The sequence below is a fragment of the Plectropomus leopardus genome, chromosome 2 (genome assembly GCF_008729295.1).
Source record: "Plectropomus leopardus isolate mb chromosome 2, YSFRI_Pleo_2.0, whole genome shotgun sequence".
NCBI classification, from domain to species: Eukaryota; Metazoa; Chordata; class Actinopteri; order Perciformes; family Serranidae; genus Plectropomus; species Plectropomus leopardus.
In genome coordinates, this window is record NC_056464.1 from 35,976,431 (window position 1) to 35,998,668 (window position 22,238).

General features: G+C 37.8%; 1 protein-coding gene across 1 annotated transcript; it reads left to right on the plus strand.

Moving 5' to 3' along the window:
• The first annotated feature begins 76 nt into the window (after positions 1-76).
• Positions 77-18,207, plus strand: LOC121960428 (protein-glutamine gamma-glutamyltransferase E-like). Its single transcript, XM_042510104.1, has 15 exons — positions 77-270; positions 3,334-3,504; positions 4,479-4,733; positions 4,930-5,048; positions 5,680-5,808; positions 6,105-6,282; positions 7,672-7,807; positions 10,560-10,669; positions 11,242-11,357; positions 11,479-11,605; positions 11,692-11,972; positions 13,700-13,868; positions 14,119-14,282; positions 15,209-15,345; positions 16,566-18,207. Exons 1-15 carry the CDS (start codon positions 246-248, stop codon positions 16,708-16,710), a joined length of 2,262 nt encoding a protein of 753 aa, XP_042366038.1. The 5' UTR covers positions 77-245; the 3' UTR covers positions 16,711-18,207.
• Positions 18,208-22,238: the final 4,031 nt, after the last annotated feature.

Genomic DNA, 22,238 nt, shown 5'->3' on the forward strand with positions numbered 1-22,238 from the left:
CGTCGGTCTGATCACATGCAGTGGGCAGACTTCAGGAAGTGGTAAAAAAAAAAATCATGTTGCAGGACGTGTTGCATGTTGATGTGAGACGGGGTTGGGCTTGCCAGGTCTTTAAAAATCAGTAAAAGCTAGTACACCTGTCAGTGTGCTGCAGACAACCAGCCAGTTTGCATTTCACTGTCTTTGAATTGCGCTCTTAGACGCACCCCACTGCAACTTGTGAAATCCCAGAAAATCCTGCAGCGATGGCAGACCAACGTGGAAAAAAGAGTAAGTACACCAGCATTTTTATCAAAGGTATCTGTTTATCATTTAATCTCGTACTGTCGGTCTATGCAGCGACACCCGCTTGCATGCATTGTATTGTACAGTATTAAGTTTTTTGGTTGCATAATATGTTTGAGCAAAAGCTCACACAATTGCAATTTCAGCTGAAAGTTGCAGACTGATGCACAGAACAGGGTTCATATACATTTTTACCCATACGTTTCCATGACTTTGGGGCAAATTTTAAAGACCACACTTTCTTATTAACGACAACTTTAACGACAATTTTCTTTTTCATCACTATAAAATAGCTTTTTAAAATGTATATATGTATATTTTTTTAAAGTAATAAAACAATTAATTCACAGCAGGATTACAACTGAATATTTTAATCTAATTTAGGGACTGTTAATTGTTGGGAGAGAGGAGGAGATGATGCAACAGCGGTCGGCATGCCAAATTATTTTTTAAGCACTGGAGAGGGACCTTTAGTTTTTTTTTCAAAACAAATTTTGCCTTTTTTGTTTTCTTTAAAATTTATGGGCAATGTTGTTTAATGAAAGAAAATTGCAAACTTTTTAAAAGAAAATCTAAATTTTAAAGAAAAAAATGTTTGTTTGGTTTTTTTTTTAATAAAAATTTGCCCAGGCGACATGTTTTCTGTAAAAAAAATAAAATGAAAAAAAAAAATCACCAATTAAATTAATGTAATAACAATTATCAAAGATTAGCTGTTTCTGACAAGCACTGAGTCATCTTTCTGGTTTTATACAAAGCTGTCTGACAGCCACTGGGGAATGATATTTATAATGTACTTCACAGAAGACAAGAAAAAATCCCAAATTGAATAATACAGAGACATTTAGAGTGTCAGACACATGTTGTATTTCAGCTCTTCATGTTGCTTCCTCTTTCGCTGCTAGATTCTCAGGCATGTTTATCAGTCAGTCTCTAACTGTGTCTGTGGTTTGGTGGTCAAAGCTTGTTCTCTAAAGCATGCCAGCCTTTGCTGCAAGTATATGCACATGGTTGCAGGGAGACTTAAAGCTAAGTGAAAAAAAAGCTGCATCAAGCTGAGGAAAGCTGGAAAGTCAGTTAATTATTCTCTCTACTGATCGTCAAAAAGCAACATGTTTCATGTTACACATAGCATAATCATTTCATTCATTACTAATATAAAATATTGCTGTCAAAGTAAAGCTTTACAGTTTAGGTCAAGGTGTTTAAAAAGAAGCAATGGAAAGCCAAACTTGAACATGAAAAAAGAGATTTTGACTGGAGTGTAGGCACATTAGGAATTGGCTCCAGGGTATTTGAGGTACTGTGAAGGTATTTCTCTTTCAGAATCCTTTGTCATGTTCGAGTTTATTTACAAAGCACACAACCACAGCAAGGAATGTTAAAGTGCTTTACATAAAACACCAAAAACATAGAGGCAAAGTGCAAAAGAAACACACCATGAAAGGACTTTTAAATGCAATTAACCATTTGAAACCTGAGCAGACTGGCTTGATTTCTTTCAAAAACATGGGGAAACGGCAATGAGCAAGTTCAGAGGAATTTACCCAAAAATTAGGTTGAAAAAATGTAAAAAGTAAAAGAAAATTATAAACAACAAAAAATGAAATTACCCCAAAGAAATGATTAAAAATAAATCTATATATATATAACTATGATAATTATCTATCTATTTATCTATCTATGTATCTAGATCAGGATTTTTTTGCCATGTTTCCAAAAGACAGTAAATCAATTTGCTCAGACTTCCATTATTAAATATTTTTGAGGGTGCCTAAAAGCAAAGAAAAGCAATGTCAATCAAAATTTCAAAGAAGGTGCCAATAAAGCACTAGACAATAGAAAAACAAAACAAGATGAAGGCAAGTGTAAAATATGAGAATAAAAGTTATAGTGCAGTGCAAGAAATTAATAAATATTTGATTTCATAAACGGAAACGTCTTCAGACTTGATTTACAAGAGTTGCAGCAGACGTGTAGTTTTCTGGGAGTTCATTCCAGGTATGTGGTGCATATCATGTTGCACAAACTCTGCTGCTTATCGACCACACATCTTTGAATACATTTGCCTCTGGCAGCTTCAACTGTTTTTATCAGAGTCTGTATTGTGTTTTTGTGTGACTGTGACATTGATAGGATTTTCCACGTTGTCGTTCAGAGGGGCTTTACCTGGAGGTGGGCATTCTTCTCATCCCATCGTGTTGGATCTTGTCCCACCTACACACATTTCTTCACCACATACTGTTACTCCACATCAGTGACATTTACAGTCTGCCAAAAATGGTCACATACATCACCTTTCCACCCCGCCCTGCCCCAGTTTCTGGCACAGAAGGCACAGTTGATCTGATGAGCCAGTTTGTTGAGGTGAATCTAGGTTTCTCCACACCCTCACTTGAGCTCACCCAACATGATCCACACCTGGAGGCCACAGACGCTGGAAAAATGAACTAACAACGCCAAACGCTACCTATAGGCCAAAACAAACTACACTACATGTTGCCACTGCTACAAGGCTGTAAAACTGAGTTTGGTGCGGTTCAGCGTGATGATGTTCTGTTAACTAATATAGCCACTTGATAGCTTTTTTGTTCAAGGGTGTCGCTTGCATGGATATGTATTGGTTAAAAGTCAAGTATATTTTTGGGACAGAGTCATGTTTTTTATCCAGAGTGCTGAGTTTTCATAGATTAGCTCTAATCTCTAAATAATCTCAGCCACTTCCTGTCATTTCTGTACCGAGCTATGTTTCCACGCAGTTTGGGATGAACCACAATATTTTTTCAACTTCATCTTTGGCACAAACAGAAGCTTTAAAAATCCTTTTTCAGTATTTTTGAAGTCTAAATGCAATCACCAGAAGTAAAACGCTACATATAGGCCAAAACAAACTACACCACATGTTACCACCACTACAAGGCTGTAAAGCCGAGGTTGATGTAGTTCGGCTTGATTTTTCTGAATTTTTCTTGGGTTTTATTAACCCATTTAACAGTTACATCTACTCTTTTAACTTGTTCATGTTTGTGTGTTTTTAATTTCTTTCAGTCTTTAGGAATGTGGACCCCCTCGCTGAGAAAAACAACCGTTCACATCACACCAGTGAAATCTCAGTGAAGGATCTGATTGTGAGGCGAGGACAGGCCTTCACTGTGGCCGTGACTCTGAACGAAGCTTTCGAATCCAAACGTTACCCACTCAAAATCACTGCAACAATGGGTTTGTCTTTCCTTAAACTATTAATTTGAAAGTCAAAACTCAGTGGGCTAACTAAATATTTAACCTAGTCAAAATTAAGGTCTGCCAGAAATCTTGACTTTTAGCATTAATACTACCATTTTAAAATGTAACTAATTCTTAATTTGTGTGAAAACAAGTCAGAGTGTCACCATCAGCTAGAGAGTTAACGTTAGCTAGACAGAAAAGTTAACATTAGCCAGGCAGAAAAGATAACACTAGCTAGACAGAGGAGTTAACGTTAGCTAGATAAGAGAGATAATGTTAGCTAGACAGAGGAGTTAACTTTAGCGAGACAAAATACTTTACCTAAACATAAGAGTTAATGTTACTTAAACACTAGAGTTAATGTTAGTCAGACAGAAAAGTAACATTACCTAGACAGGAAGTTAACTATAGCTAGACGGAGAAGTTACCATTAGCTATACAGAGGAATTAACGTTAGCTATACAGTGGAGTTAAGTTTAGCTGGACAGGAGAGCAAATGTTCCTGACTCAATTACTTTAAAAATATAATTCAGGATTTAGATTGATTTGATGAATTGAATAAGAAAATTATTATGCTCTTGTGTCTTTAACTGACTTTTATTAATTTTAAATGAGTCAGGACAGTTAATGTTAGGTAACCAGCAGAGTTAATGCTATCAACACAGAAGAGTTAAAATTATCTAGACAGGAGAGTTAACGTTAGTTAGACAGGAGTGTTAACGTTAGCTAGACAGGAGAGTTAACGTTAGCTAGACAGGAGAGTTAACGTTAGCTAGACAGGAGTGTTAACGTTAGCTAGACAGAAGTGTTAACGTTAGCTAGACAGGAGAGTTAACGTTAGCTAGACAGGAGTGTTAACGTTAGCTAGACAGGAGAGTTAAACAGATTGATGGATAAATGTATGGTTTCAGAGTATTGTTACAATGATAAATGTTACAGATGACTCCCTCAGTGGCTTATCTCTACAGGAGAACATGCATCCCAGGAACTGGGGACATCGTCAGTGTTCGGTATCCCAGATGTCAAGGACCGTTCACCATTAGCAAAGGCGGTGTGGAAGGTGAAGCTTGAGAACGTCTCCCAACCACAGACGGGCGAGCTGACTCTCATCATCACCCCCCCAGCTGATGCTCCCGTAGGGAAATACACCTTGACTGTGAGCTACAGGGATGAGGAAATAGAGCTGACAAAGCTTGCACTGCTCTTCAACGCCTGGTGTCATGGTAGGTCAATCGTCTTATTTTCAGGGAATTTTCTTAGAATTTCTGGCATTTTTTGGGCCATTTCTTGTCAAAGAAATTGTTAAAGAAATAAAGTAATTTTTTACTCAAGTTTCAAGGGGTTAAGTAAATCATTTGAATACTACTAAACTGAATACTATTGTCTGTCTGTCTGCCTGCATGAATTCACTCTCTGCAGATGACACAGTGTTTCTGGATGTTGAGAAGGCAAGACAGGAGTATGTAATGAATGAACACACAGTCATCTACAAAGGAAGTAAAAACTACATCTTTCCTCTTGACTGGGATGCGGGACAGGTACTTACACACACACACACACACACACACACACACACACACACACACACACCCCTGAAATGTAAGCCTGTCCCCATCTGTCACAGCTTGGTAATCATTTCACCAAAGCAAACAGTGACCATAAAGACTTTAGTCTTACAAGCAACTTAATATATTATTGAGAAATGTAATCACTACTGAATACTTGAAGACCTAATGAAATGAAAATGACATTTCTTGTGTTTTAATCCTGTGTTGATTGATCATTTATATGGGGGACATGGACTCTACACCCATGTATATGTCATATATATATATATGTGTGTGTGTGTGTGTGTGTGTGTATATATATATAGTATGTTTGTGTGTGTGTGTGTGTGTGTGTGCTGTACAACATTCAGGTACTGAATATACAGGCCTATCCTTAGTAAGCCTGACATTCAGTTTGAATTTATATATTGAATTTTGGTGTCTGAATTCAACCGCGACAAATTAGAATTTTGAGCAATTTGAATATATTGTGCCATAAGAGCAGATGATGTCTCTTTTCAAGTTTATATAATATTCCCATCTGCAATTAAATACCACAGTATCGCTATGAGTAAAATAAAATTGCATCTCCTCTTCTTTCTTTCTTTTTCCTTCTGTCCAGTTTGAGAAGGACATGGTGGAAATTTGTTTTGCTCTATTGGATCTCAGCAATAAACACAAGAAGGACCCTGCTAAAGATACTGCTGCTCGCAATGACCCTGTCTATGTTGGCCGCGTGGTCAGCGCCATGGTAGGACATGCTCTGTGTGTTTTCAATAGATTACTCCAAACTTATTATAGAAGCAAAGCATTTATGGAGTGACATTTCTGACTATGGTGTATCAAAATCCAGCAATGATGCGATTCAGAGTGATACCATGTTGGGGATGGAGTGTGCAGAAATGTGCAAAATTTCAGCTCCAAAGAACAAATAAAAATAATAATAATAATAAATAAATTGTGAGTCCAAATGTGACAGAATAAAGTTGTTATGTTAAGGCGAAAAAGTTGCCATATAAAAATGAGAATTTTGTTGTTTTCTTTCAGATCAACTCTGTAGGTGATTGTGGTGTCTTGGAGGGACGCTGGGGAGATTCATACGATGGCGGGCATAGACCTGGTTACTGGGGTGGCAGTGTCGAAATTCTTAGAAAATGGAAAGGGAGTGGCTACAAACCGGTGAAATATGGGCAGTGCTGGGTGTTCGCCGGTGTGATGTGCTCAGGTAACATCTGACTCTGCAGGTCCACCCACCTGCAACAACATCTGTGTAAACTATACAAATGACCACTTAATAAAAACCTGATAATCTAATTGACAATGGTAATCATCTTTAGTTGCAGTCCTAATTAAAACGAGTCTCCTCTTGCTTTTTTAAATATTGTTAATGCAACCTCAGTGAGTTAAAGAAGTAAGAATACTGCTGATATGCTTTCAGTAATCCATTTAGTATTATTTATATTATATTACATTACATTACATTACATTACATTATTACATATTACATTATTACATATTACTTTGTAATATTTAGAAATATGGCTAATAATATAGCATTACAACATTTAAATGTGTTTTCACATGGTATTAAAAAACATCATCTAACTTATCATGTTGGCATTGATCGCTTGACTGTGGGAGGGTATCTGTATATGGGAGCATAAACCTGTTAAAGGAATACTTCACCCCACAAATGACCATTTTTTAACAGTTACTGTTTGCTTTGCTGAATTCATGTTTTTCTCACATGCCTCCATTGTGAACAAAGAGTCAAAAAACATAAATAATTCTTCATGAACTGAATCATCATTGGGGACTACATTTATGAAATATATCAAAATCTTTTTGTAAACTCTTACACAACTCATGCAGTATAATCCAATTCTCATTTATCGTATGCTCAGTACTTCCCAAACAGACAGCCCTTTCTGACATGGAACAGATCAAAAAGTGAATCTTTCTCTGCCAGTCCCTACAGGATTTCATGGGCTGTTTTGGAGATGTTGTGCCCTGAAATACCCAGTTTCATGGAAGCTTTTCTAAAACATCTGCCAACAGATGTTTTTATACAGTTCTGCTTTTGTTGAACACAACCCCTATGACTTCAATTTATCAAGAATTTTCTCCGTTTTTGGATTCTCCTTTCACCAGAGGCGGGAAAAACAAAGCTTTCTTTATCTCATTATTATTATTTAATAGTAATTTATTAGTAATTGATATACAAATGGTCATATGGGGGATAAAAATTAATTTAGGTCACCTTCCTTTTTGTATCAATCAACACTGAGGTTCCCCTCAGGTTTGTAAACCCTGAAACAAAGTGTTCCCTGTGGTTCATCAAGGAAATAGGAAATCCTTTTCACTTGAGATGATTGTCTTGATTTTGGCCACAGCAAAAAGAAAACCAATGCAAATGTCTTAGTTTACACAAGCTAGAGTAGCATTTTGCAAGGAGAGAGGTGTCATATTGTTTTTCTGTTGATTTTGTGCTGTATGTATTAAAATAACTAAATACGAGTAGCTGCTGAGCTAATGGTCTGCACTACTGAAAGAATACACAGATTTGAATTTGAGTAAACGACTATCTCTAATATCTCTTTGTGTTTTGTTCCAGTGATGAGAACACTGGGAATCCCCACCCGCATCGTCACCAATTTCCAGTCAGCTCATGACACCAACGGGAATCTGACCATCGACACGTATCACTCCTCAGATGGAGTCACAACGAAAGATTCCCCAGACAGCGTTTGGTGAGACACAGAGGCTACGGTATCTTACGCACAGCATTTTAGTAGCCTGATAAGACCGTCCTGATGATGTGAGCTCAACATCTTGTTTATCTCTCCGTATCAGTCTAGACTCTCTGCTTCCCCAAATACTTTTCTAGAAATTACAATCAGGGATCTGCACTGTAGCTGACAACTAGCAGTCTGTCAGAGACGTGGATGAGTGAAGTTATTACTTCTTTTGAGACTCCTGATTGGTTGTTGCTGACCACACTGTGGTCTGATTCTATACCATTCGCGGCAGGAGAAGGACACGATTTTTCCACAAACTTTCTAACAGCCCTGCTTAGTTTGACATCTTGACAGTGTTTACAAGCAGTGATTAACATTGTTGACTGATTGGTTGCTTACATTCACATGCAGTAAGGCCAGTGGAAATACTATAGAGGCAATAGAGTGGGCAGAGGAGTATGATTTTTTCACACGTTATCTGTCTCATTTGGCGCCGTGTGAATATAGGGACAGTTTCAGCAAATATGAAAAATATTTTTTTATAAAAGTTACCAACTCTAGCTTTAATGTACTTATGTAACATAAAGTGACTTAGTGCAGGACGTTTTGTCAGACTTACATCCCTTACTTATTTTAACTGGAGCCAAAAAGTTTTTCTAAACCTGACCTAGAGTTTTTCCCTGAATCCGAAGTAAGTACTTTTGGCTCCTAAAGTGAATAAAACGGTGACCATTTCACATAGTTAACCATGTGTTTAAAACTGTGACTGTTTATAGTTGAATGATTCAGTTTTCATGGGTGTGTAGTGCACTGTTCCAGACCAGTGCCACTCTTTAAAGTTTTAGTAACTAATTCAAGTAAAATAAAACAAAATTAAAAAAAACAGGGCAATCTGCCGTTTTTGAAAATGAGAATGGTTTGCCAGTTTTTAAGGTTTAGATCATCAGAGTAAATAGATTTGACATTAAACACATTCGCAGGCCTATAATTATGTCAACATATTGTGTTTTGCCATAGTTCTTGATTTATCTGTTGTTGTTTGGGTGTGGTAACTATTGTGTGGTCACTTGTTTACTGTGGTAGAGAGTTATAGTCTTCCATGACGCTTTGATACTATTTTAATGAGTCTTTTCCAACATGTCCAGAGTGCAGCGCAGAAGAATATAATACTCACATATCGGACAATAGACTCTTGACTGTGTGACGCATGCAGTTTTCAACAAAAACAAAAGTGAAATTGGTCTTTTTTAAATAATATGACATTATAACACCTTTTACTATAGTTTCAATATCTTCATCTGTCACAGACATGAAGAAATACAAATTCAGTGTTTCATTCAACATTTTCAGTTTCCATATCAAAATTTAAGCCCTCTGACAGTGTTTCTGTCGGCAGAATCCTTTCAGTTGTTAACACAAGTCTTCTTATTATTAAATATTTGCAGGATCGCGTAGTTGACAATGCAGTGGCCTCACAGCTCCACAAATGAGTAGACTATGTGCTTTAATTTTGGAAATACAGTCAAGTACAGCAGCAGGCAGCTGGCAACAACAAAGTGTACACGTCACAGCAGTTCAGCAAGGTCAAAGGTCACCGCAACCTCACAAAACATGTTTTTGACTGCAACTCATATTTTTATCATGATAAAAGTTCTCCCAAATGTCTTAAAGGATACAAAAAATGAGGTGATAACATTTTAAATCTAAAAGCTCAAAGGTCAACTTGTCACCACTGTGACTTCAGCATGATTTCTGTCCATTAATATAATGCGATGACTCAGCAACAGAAGGGGACAGTTGGGTATAATAATCTTCGGTGTCCATCTTGAAACTTTGCTGTATATATCTGTGCTGTCGGGTTAAAGATGCGTGTGAAGCATCCATGTTTTAGAATATGTAGCAACATGCATATTTGAAGCACTGACTACTGTTTTGTCCACACATGAGTCTGGACAGACATAGATGTAAAATGTAACTGCAACATGACTGGTTCGACAAAGGCGTACAACCACAGGGCGGTAGTTGTAGTTTCTAAATACTGAGTGTGATAATTCAAAGCATTCTCCAATCAGGGCTCCGTCTAGGCCTTTAGGAAGCTTTTGCAGTATGTACCCCAAAATATGAGCCGAAGAGTAACTAACACTGACTCAAGTTACGTGCACAAAATATTTTGTGTTTTTGCCCTTATTCTGAAAATGACAGTAGTCCTACTAAATTGTTTCCACAACCAATGAAAATGAATATTTGACTACTATTCCTGTTTCCATGCAGCCGTGCATTCTCTGAATCATGTGCTCTAATGTATCGAGTATCATGTCAAAATATAGAAAAGTAGAACGGCTGGAGCTGCTTGTGCTTTTCTTTTCTTCTTTACATCAAAATATTTTTTTTTTCAAAGTTTCCCAGCCTTGGCAGACATTTTATTTCTTCAACCACCTTTTTGGAAAGGTCTGTGTTGTGATAATTGCACTTATTCAGAAGCCTGTTGATATCCAAGTCTTTTATAATGTTTAGAACTAGGTGTGTTTCTGCTTATATCCACAATTGTAGGCTTTCTTTTTGGGCATGCATCTCTACCCCAGCCTTGCAAAATGTTAGCTTGTTGGTTTATGTACAATGCACAGCGCAAGAGGCTGTGTTTTGTAATATGCAAAAAAAAAAAACCCAGTAAAGTAAGTTCTGGTCCTTCTAATTCAAGTTTGCTAGTGATGTATTTCAGTCTTACTGCACTGTTGCAGAATCTGAATGTTGTTTTGTGTTTTAGGAACTTCCATGTGTGGACTGAGTCGATCATGAAGCGGCCTGATCTGTCAGCTGAAGGGAAATATGACGGCTGGCAAGTTCTCGATCCAACACCACAGGAGATGAGTGACGGTACAGACTATCTTGTTTAGCTCTATAGAATTAAAATGAGACGTACTTTCTTGCCTGCTCTTAAAAAAATATTTAATGGTTGCTATGCAATGAAATGTGAGTAAAACAGATGGTAAAGAGTCAGTATAATTATCAAAAGACCATTTTCATCATCAATTTTTGCTGATAACTGCACGTCACATGGAAACAATTGGCAAGCCTCCGTTTCTCAAGATGTGCCACAGCTGAGCAGCAGCTGAGACGTGCATTAGGCAGTGTAGCTGCTCAAACCTGGAAACGTGTACAACAAAAAAAACCCAACAGTTTCTACAATGCTCATGCACTGTTCATGCATGTGCTGTTGCCTGGGCGTTATATTTGCACAGGCGACTTTCAGTTCATATCCAAATGAAACAAGCCCATTTGCTTTCATCACAGTGTCATTTGTACTTTAACCACTAAATGGCACTTAAGTGAGAAACTCAGATCAGATAGTGGTGTTAAGTTCCACTACATAAACATTCTGTGGTGAAAAAAACTTTTAGTTTTTCATTCTGTTTTTCAGTTTCATCATTAAAATTGTCATCCTGTAGGTGTTTACTGCTGTGGTCCAGCCCCAGTCTCTGCCATCCTGTGCGGACAGACAGACCTCCCATATGACATCCCTTTTGTCTTTGCTGAGGTCAATGCCGACTGTGTTGACTGGCTGGTCAGTGAGCAGAGCATGAGCCTAAGATTATCAGCAAATGCTAATATTATTTCTGATTTTGTGTAATGCGTTAGTTTTTTTTGTTGTAGTGTCAGTTGTCTGTCTTTGTTTGTCCTGTCAGATCTTCCCTGATGGCTCACAAATAAAGGCAGGATCTTTCCCTGGGGAAGTCGGTGCAAAAATCTCTACCAAGGCTATCGATTCTGACAAGAGGGAGGACATCACCAACAACTACAAGTATGAGGAGGGTGGGTTCATCTAACGAGCAGATCACACACAAACAGCTGTACTACAACAGTGGCTCTGGAAACTGGCTAAGTTTCTGCATTTACAGGGTCAGACAAGGAGAGAAGTGTCTTTAAGTATGCCGTCACTGTCACCAAGGACTACTCTGAGACTGATATGGGGGATGAGGAGATGGAGGAGGGTGACGACAATGAAGAGACAGAGGATGGTGATGGGGATGATGGTGTGGGGGAAACCGTTGAGCTGGAAGACACGGAGGGCGAAGCGAGTGAAGATGATGCAGAAGATGAAGAATCAGAGGAGGACACTGAGACCGAAGTGACAGAGGTGGACATGGACCTTCCACCAGTGACGATGTCATTTGAAGAGGTGTGTCACAGAAATCACAGTCTCTGAGTTTATGTTGAGTGCTACTGAACAGGATGCTTTTATGTCTCCACATCAGTGATAGTCGAGGCCAAAAGTAATTATGTTTTCGGCATGTCCGCCCCGCCGTCTGTCTGGCCCATTCTTGTTAAACACGACATTTCAAGAACGCCAAGGTTTTTTTCTTCAAATTTTGCTCAAACAATCACTGGGGACTCAAGGGTAAACTGATTAGATTTTTGGTGGTCAAAGGTCAAGGTCATGGCGACCTTGCATCTGTCTCATTCTTGTAAGAGTTAACTCAAGGACACCTTGAGGGGATTTCTTAAAATTTGACACAATCATTCGCTTAGACTCATCGATCAGCTGAATAGAAATGGTGGTCAAAGGTCAAGGTCACTGTGACCTTGCACCCGTCTAATTTTTGTGAACGCAGTGTCTGAAGATGGCCATAAGGATGTTTCCTGAAATTTAGCACAAATGTCCACTTGGACTCAATAATGAACTGATTAGAGTGGTTAGTGGTTGAAGGTCAAATGTCAAGGTCACAGTGACTTCATAAATTATTGAATAGATCTCCTGTGGTGCGGGGGGGGGGGGTTATGTCAGGCGTTCATTTTTTTGCAGACATGGATATAAACTGAAAGTGCATCTTGACTGGCACACAACCAGATTACGTTACATCTAGTTTGTCTTGTCTAGTTTTTCTGTCTTAGGGCGTGTCCCAAACCACCCCTTACACCCTCGCCCTACGTACTAATACTCCGTTTCTGCGTTCATGAGGAGGGTATGCCACAGCGAATGCTGTCTAGCTAGCAGGGCATTGAACTGAGTTATTAAACCCCCCCAACAGTAGACCTGCAACAGTGTCTACCTACTTAACACGTGTAACGCCATATTGTGTTCGTCATGAAGACGCCCCATACGAATTAAGTTCAGCCCGACTGATCTTTCAAATATGTACTGTTCAAACCAAGACAGACATTTGCTAGAAGTTAACACTTTAAATGTGGCATTGTATTCAAGATCAAGTATTACCTTCTCTAGTCTCTAGAAAAGGGAAGTCGTGTTTATTTTATTGTAAAGTGTTTTATTTTATTAAGTATATTTACAGGAATTGTTGCAAAAAAAATTAGAGTGACAAACAAAAAGAGAAGAAATGTCTAGAGCGAATCCCAAGACTATGTTTTGTTTATATTTATACATCATTTATTTATTTACTTACTTATTTATTTGTGTATCAATTAATTTAATTAATTTAATGGCAAAGGGATAATATAGGGACATGCTTTACGATGTTTGTTTTAACACATTAAAATTGAAAAAAAAAAAAACAACATAATAATTTCTCTGGCATTTCTACATTTTGCTGTATCGAAAACGTACCAGAACAGACCGTGACACTCCTGTGTCGTATTTTACTGAACCGTGAATTTTGTGAACCTTTTCACCTCAAGTAATAACAAGGTTAACCTTCATCAACCCACATCTGTGGTGTGGGAGCAATGTCCTGTAACTGTTACCTGTAATTATAGAGGTATAACACACCCAAATAAGGAATGCGTTTTGGCACCGTGGTGTGCACGATAAAGCACAAACTTGTGATTACTTTTATATAACATTTGGCTCAACAACTTCAAAGGCATCAAAGACAAAAACTTGGATTTGTTTCAGTGAGTGTAATTTTGTCTGTCATCAGTGTCTCTGTCCTCTCTTGTGCGGCGCTGCAGGTGACTCCACCTACAAACGGCAAAGATGTGAGAGTGAAGCTGATACTGTCGTGCAGTGTTCCCAGGAAGCTGTCCATCAACTTAAGCGTCCAAACCATGACTTACAACGGCAGGCCGGCTGTGAACGTCAAGAGCATCAAAACTGAAAGAGAACTGAAGGCTGGGAAAGGTAAATCTCCATCTGTGGCTACTTCTCTGGACAAAGATGTTGCTGTTGAATTTTGGAGCCAGATAACTAAAACGTTAGATAAAGCCCAAACCATCTGCATGCAGGTTTAGATACCATCCTTTCACACTTCGGCTGTCCGATCAAAATTAAGGCGTAAATAGCCAAAAATCTTACAATGAGGGTAAGCTGAGAAAACAATGTTTGATATCATGGAATTTGTTGTGAACTGTCTCCTCTCTGTCTTTTGAAGCTCTGAAGATCCCCATCCGGGTCCCGTTCTCAGTCTACCATCCACACATGATTGAGGCTGACAGCATGAAGATTGAGGCTATAGTCATGGACCTTGAGAGGACAGATCTCACATACCTGAATAATGATGACATTGTGCTGCTTGACCCTCCCAGCTCCCTCGAGGTCAGTAAAAAAAATCTTAATAAAAAAAATAATAATAATATCAAAATAATATTGAATTATATGAGCAGACTTAACACTTTTGCAGGTCCGTTTTTTTTCATAAGCATTTCAGAAACTGCAAACCGAGTCCGATAAGTTTTATTGCAAAATTCTCAGCACGAGGCAAAATGCAAACACACATTTGGTCTCTCGCTACTTTCTACTGGATCATGACGTTACAATCTCTCTCTAATGGAAGATTTCAAAAAGGACATTTGTAGCCTGAGTCATGTGACAATTAACACAGCTACATTGCTAGGATTTTAGGACTTCTCTTAAATTTCCAGGATTTTTGGACGTTTCTAGGATTTTAGGAAATTTCCAAGATTTTAGCATATTTCTCAAATTTTGGACATTTTTAGGATTTTAGGACATCAGGGGCTTAGCTAGGACCTCTGTCAGGGGGTGCAGGGATCCTCCATTTGATAAACAAGCTCTGTTTTGATGCTGTTTTATGTACTCTGGCACCTTATGTATACTAAAAGTATAAAAACCAATTCCCATTGCTATTCACTTTTTTTGTTGTGAATTAGAAATTGGTTGGGGGCCACCCGGCTCCCTATTGGGGGCCAGATTTGACTCGTGGACCATAAGTTGAGTATTACAGGTTTACGGCCACGCTATCAGCTCTGTGAACTCATACTAAATCAGCTAAATGTTAATGTCAGCATACTAACATGCTGACAATGACAATTTCAAAAATGCACGCCGATATGTGCGCAGGAATGATGTTTAACATGTTCATCTTCTTAGTTTAGTGTGCTAACATGCTAACATTTGCTAACTGCAGGTGAGGTTGATGGGAATGTCCCTAGCTATGCAGGTATTTCAGTCCCTTCAGGATTTCGCTTGTTGTTTTTTTGTGCATGTGACATTGTGTGTTTCAGGTGTTCGGTAAGCCTAAATGCTGGTACAGAACAAGAGGGCAGTATGTATTCAAGAACCCAACCAAAGACGAGACGCTGAAGAATTGCAAGCTGCATCTCTGCGGAAGTGGCCTGCTGAGCCAGGACATTGACATTGAGTGAGTCTGTGTGTGTGTGTGTGTGTGTGTGTGTTGGTTGATTGTTTACAGGCCAGGACACAACATGATAAACCCATTTCCCTCAAGTCCCAAGCAGCCACAAGGTCGAGTTTTAACATATATATATATAAATTTCCATCAACCCTCTATTCCTACTATAGATATATATATAGTAGGAATAGAGGGTTGATGGAAATTTAGGTTAACATGTTAAACACAAACAGATTTGAGAAGTGATTAAGATAATCTAACTAAATCTAAGATAACCGAAGTATAATTTAACTTAACAGAACCAGAACAAAAGAGGGTTAACTAAACTGAAGTTTCACCCTTACATTACCCAAAATAAACCCAAGTAAACACAATTGCTCAAACAAAGGAAAGCGTGGCGTGGCGTGGTGTGGCGTGGTGTGGCCTGGCCAGTTGGGAAAGGAGAGAGATGGGGTTCCCCCTGCTCTGATGTCACCGCGCTCTTTAAATAGGGGAAGACCTTTCAAGGTGGGAACTCGATCCACCAATGAGATCCGAGCGATGACACACCTGCATTAATATGCACATAGGCACACAAAGGAGCATCCAGCAAAGCCAATCTACAACAAAATAATACAATAACAAATAGTTATTTTAACAATTAATCAGTTGAGGAAATCTGTTATGGCTTCAGTCTATAACATTTCTGCAATAGTTATAATTGCCCTTCACGATATGCCTCACTGCACTCTTTTGGCCTGTACAGAGGCCACATGAGGAGCGACAGACTGCTGTGATCTCCGACCTGTTTACAATCCCTCCTGCCCAAATTTGTGTTACTGCTTATGAAGGCTTTCTTAATGGCTTTTTTTTTGTTGAGATCTTACTTTGAGGAAACATTTTTTTTTTTTCTCAAACTTGTATTTTGCATTCCACAAAAGAAACCGAATATGTCAAATGTTAAATTTTGACCATATGCAAGCAGCTGCACAGCAATGTCATGATAATGAATCACATGAGGTATTTGATGCCTTCTTTTGGTACTTCACAGATGTAAATACTTGATACTACAGACACATTTAATCAGTGCCAATAGGTTTTTTGCAGTTTGACACCTAGCTTTAGCTTGGAGTGCTTCACTGCACACTGCACCAGATAAAAGTGCTGTCAGCAACGTTAACAAAGAGTTTCACCCTCAAACTAAGCCATTCTACATGTGTTTGTTTTACTTGTCTTTGTGTTCCTCACAGCATTCCAGACTTGAAGCCAGGAACACGAATTCGTATCCAGTTTGATTTTTACCCCTACAAGATGGGTAAGAGGACCCTCCAAGCTGATTTCGACTGCAGTTCATTCAGAGACATCAAGAAGTCCACCGTGGTTAATGTAAAGTAAATTCTCCGTACTGCTGAGTAAGAGTCACATATGTCCGCTCAGAAACAACACGTCAATACTTTTTTTGACACGTACATTTAACAATTTCTATTGGTGCTTTGACTTCATTTAGTTATTTTCAAAAGAAAGAGAATAAGTGTGCTGTTATCAATCAAATGTGAGGGCAGGGCAAAGACTGTGTAAAAGAAGTGGACACACCCACCATGACGTCACCCATTAGTCTGTGGACATCTGTTTTGAAGTTTTGACTGTGGCATTTTTGCCCTCGTTTTTTTTTTCAGTAGTCAGATGTGATCATATTTGGACCACTGACTGAGAACTTGAACAAACTGTTGTGCTTGTGACTCGTCAATCACATTGCAGCAGCTTTATCATAATTTTTACTCTAAGTTGGACCATAATTTACAAAATGAACATCATGCTTCATTGAGGAAGAATTGAAATTAGTTACTGAGACCACAGACTAAAAAATGTTAATTTAAAGTAATAAATTGAGGAAGAACTAGGGCCATTTTTTCATAGACTTCTATGCAGTTGAACTCATTTTTGCAAACGGTGGAGTCGCCTCCTGCTGGCCAATGCAGTGAATGCAGGCTTGATGCACTTGAGCTTTGGTTTCACTTTTCAGCCTTAGAGGCTCAATGTTGCTAATACTTTTCCAATTGAAGTATCTTGCACAAGCCCAAAAAGTCGCTAATACCACTTGATGATGTCATACACTCATTTGCATATTGGTTACATTTTTGTGCATTAATGGAAGCATTAAAACTAAGCTGTAATTCTAAACATTTTAGTGTCATGGGAGCTGTAGTGCATTTAAACTATTTCAAGCTGCCTTTCTCATCCTCCTCTTCCTCCTGCTTGTCCTACATCCACTGCACGGAGGACACGGAGGATTCGCCACACTGATGGCAGCACAGCCGTGGACTGTGATTACTCTGAGCAGCCTGCATGGGACTAACTTACAATATAATCTATTTCTCGCTTTTTGCCCGATGGTCTGAGTAATTTGCAAAATCTCCAGAAAGTTTGTCGAGAAATTCGCCAAGTTGGCAACAGTGGAAGGCGTCCACTTCTTTTATACAGTCAATGGTGCAGGGCATAAAAACAGTCTGCTTAACGAAAAAAGTTGGGAATTTTTGTCATTATGCTCTATTTTTGTGTTACAGCTACATCTATTATTTCTTGTTTGGTGTTCAATATTTGGGTTAAATGGGAGCTGAGCAAATTGGCTTGATTTTTTTCAAAAGCATGAGAGGAAGGCAGCGGGTAACAAAAGAATAATATACCCAGAAATGTGCAATAAATTGCCCAAAAATTACTAATAAAAAAAGTAAAATAATAAGGAAATGACTTTGAAAACTGTAATTATGATAAGTATAATTATAGCTTTCCCCAAACTTTTTACTTTCCCTCTTAGCTCTTTAAAAGTCATTTTCTAAATCTACTAATTCCCTGTAATTCTTGGAACATTTCTTACCAAGTTGCTCATTGCCTTTTTTGTCATGTTTTTTTTTTTATTATAACTTTAAATATTTTTTCATTGGTTTTAATTTAAAACCAATCTTCTCGGGGCTTAAATACTTGGTGAATGGTGTCTGAAAGCAGCACAAGAAAATTGATGTCACACCAAGTTTCAATGGCTTAAAGATTTGACGTACAGATTGGATCTTACTGGGGCTGTCACTACCGGCATGTGTTTTAAGATTTAAATAAGAGTCCAAAGGTTTATACTAATAACTTTCTCACCAAAGTGGAAGCAGGGTGTGTACACTCTGCTACAGAGCTGGACTGCTGCAGTGATTTCCAGATGACAACGGCATCTGCTGGAGAAACAGAGTAGTGCTGATGCTGTCTGTATGTGACTTTTGCCCCACATACATAGATTGATAAAATAAAAAAACAACATGATGAATGAATATTACCCTACTGTGCATTTAAACAGGTGAGAAAACTTCAGGTACAAACTGTTATCGTAAATCATGTCAAGTTTAAAGTGTGCATGACAGAGGAATGCAGATAAACCTGATGCACAGACAGACAGCAGAGGAACACACACAACTGTATTGTACTCTCAAATTGCAAGGATGTTCAGGGTTGAATTTAGCCTGCAGTCCTCTAAACTCTTCGCTTTAAAATAATCGGTTAATTTTATTGTTCCTGGGAGGAAGTGAGCTGGTGCCCAAAGCTTTTTTTTTGTGGCTGACCAAATGTTGTTGGTGCTTTTTATTAGATATGTAAGAAACACGCACAAATAAAAAATTAATGAATGCCATGTGCCCTGTGTCTTAATTAATAGTAATGCAACAGATCTTTCTCACATTGCACTAATCTAATAATTAGAATAAATGTGTTGCTTGGTCACATAAATATGAGTCGTCACCATATGATTGAAGGGACAAAAGAGACTATTTAAACAGACTTTTCTCAGATTTTTGCATTTGTCTTGAAAATATGAAATACTTATCTTATCTCATCAGGCCTCTATAAATGCTTCATGTGAAACTATGCAAGAAGATAAAATAGCTGCTTTGGTTTAACATCTCACAACGTGTGTCCACACCTATAATGTGATAAGCGTTCAAATTAATCTAAAATGCTCCCAAAAGACCAAATAAGAAGTTTTACGGGTGTGTTAGAGATACAATGTACTGGATTTCTTTTTCTTTCTTTTTTAAAACTTTTTATTTAATTTTCTGCTTTTAAAGGAACTGAACATCGCCTGACCTCACGAATGAATAAATAGATAACACCAAATGAATAAATACAAAAATAATAAAGATGATTTAATTTTCTATGTTTAAAGTACAAAACATCACCTAAAATAGATCCTCTCAAATAAATAAGGAATAAATGTTTTTTTAGCTTTACTTAGGACCTCATATATACATAAATTAATAAATGAATTAAATAAAAGGAATAGATAAAAAAATATAATTTTTTACTGTATATTTTAAACAACCAACTGTAGCAACGCGAGATTTGCTTTGTGATATTTGCTCTCAATCACCCGCCTGTTCTCCAAAATAGAAACCAAACAACTGCTGCTTTCTGTCCAATGATGCGTTCATGGCTGTGGGAAAGAGGAGATACTCAATAAAACAGCAAGGCAACCTTAACTAAACAGACTGCTGTATTTGGCTCATCTATTCACGGAGTGATGGATTTTGTCATTAAAGTGAAGTGTCTTTGTTTATTCATTTATGTATTTACTTTTTTTGCCATTTTGCTGGCCGAGGTATAGTACTGTGCCAGAAATTAGCTGACATTTAGGACTTTAAAAAAAAAAAAAAAAAAAAGATTTTAGGATTTTTCTGTGACTTCAGGACATTGCTAGGATTTAAGAGCATTTCTGGGATTTTAGGACATTTGTGGGATTTTTGGACGATTCTGGGATTTTAGGATGTTTCTGGGATTATAAGACTTTTTTTGGAAGTGTGTGAAGGAGCGATTTTTAGGGTCCTTCCTTTTGGCAGACTGTACAAGCAGCACTGTTCCCAGTAGACCAAACACACACCAACGTGTACTTAAAACCTGTGCAATTTCATAATAACATTTTCAATTTGATTATTATTTTCACATACAATTGATGTTAATTCATGTAAATTGTTTTTTTTTTTACTGTTACTATTTATTTATTTTTTAAAATTATCATACTATTTATATGGTTCTTGCTTTATTTAATCGTGTACATACCTGCTCTGGTATCCCTTTGCTGCTGTAACAAAGCAACTGTGGCACTAATAAAGGATTTTCTTATCTTTTCTGGGATTTCAGGACATTTCTATGAATTTAGGACGTGTCTCAGATTTTATGACATTTCCAGGATTTTAGGACATGAGGGGCTTAGCTAGGACCTCTTTTTTGGGGTGTGGTGGATCCTCCACTTGCACTTTTTTTTTTTTAATAAACAAGCCTAATTGTGATGCTGTTTTATGCACTCTGGCACCTTTTGTATACTAAACGTATTTTAAAAACCCCAGTGTGAATCACTTTATTTTTTATTATGAATAAGAAAATAGTTGGGGGCCACCTAGCACCCTATCAGGGGCCAGATTTGCCATAACCTGATTATTAATAGCTTTTTTTTGTTTAACAGTTTTTATTAAAGTTTTCAGAGAATAGCATGTTTGTATGCAGTATACAGTAACAATGTTTCTGTAAAAAATAGGATACACACATTATTTAAATGAGGATAGCTATAAGAACAGTGTGTCCTTTCCCACCCACCCAACCACCCAGTCATACCCTCCCAATTATCCCACTAATGCTATCGAGTCCGGATTTACATTATTTTCTCTTAATTAGGAAAGGATTACAAAAAAGGTGCCCAAAATATGACATAATAAGAGAATAGAAAGGCAGTCATACTAAGAGAGAACAAAAAAAAAGAAAAAAAAAGGAAGGAACAATCAAAATTAAACAAAACGAATAGATGGGGGTTGGGGTCGCCATTTAATTATTCATCCTTATTCAGCGGTTCTTGTAAACTCTCTAAAATTCTAAAAAGGGAGTCCAGGTCTTTCTAAATTTTTGCAAGGAACCTTTAAGAGTATATCTAATTTTCTCAAGTTTAAGGAAATGCATGGTGTCTCTAATCCATCTAGTAAAGTTTGGGAGTGTTTGATTCTTCCAAGACAGGAGAATGAGACGTCTGGCAATTAAGGAGGAAAATGCTATGATCACAGCAGCTTTACTCTCAAGAGGGCAGGTTTCAGGTCTGAGTCCGAATAAAGCAGTCATGACATTAGGCATCATGTTTTTTTTTAAACATTGTCGAATAAGCACTAAAAATGTTAGCCCAAAAAGTACTGAGTTTAGGACAAGACCAGAAATCAGAATCAGAATCAGAATCAGAAAAAGATTTATTGCCAGGTATAGTTAACACAATACGAGGAATTTGTTCTGGTGGATTGGTGCACATAAATATAGAAAAAAAAACAGATAAAATAGAAGATACAATATATAAAATATAAAAAGTACGAGTCTAGCAGTGCAAAACAAAACAAGTAACACAAGTAACAGTGTAACAGTGCAAGAAACAGAACCATGGAATTAAAGTGTTATATACAAGAATGGTTGGAGTGCAAGATATATATTGATATTTACATTGAAATTCACATTTATACAGGTTTGAGTGCAGCTTTATGGTGTGGATGTGCCGCATGACCAGCAGCAGTGCCGGTGATGTGCATTAATGAACACGTTAATGTAACGTACAGTCTATGAGGAGAGTGCGTCCGTGGGGGACCTGGGCCTTGTTTATGAGGCCGGTGGCAGACGGGAAGAAACTGTTCTTGTGGCGTGAGGTTCTGGTCTTGATGGACCTAAGCCTCCTGCACATATGTAAACAGAACATATGTAAATAATCAGCTGGTTGGCCTTTGCAGCGAGGACAAGATTAACAGCTTTTAATAGCTCATCAAATTTGACCACGAGGGGCCGCACCAAGATCTCCCAAAACCCTACAATTTCCAAAGGACTTTGAACGCAGCGTGAAATACGAAGTGAAACCGATACAGTATTGA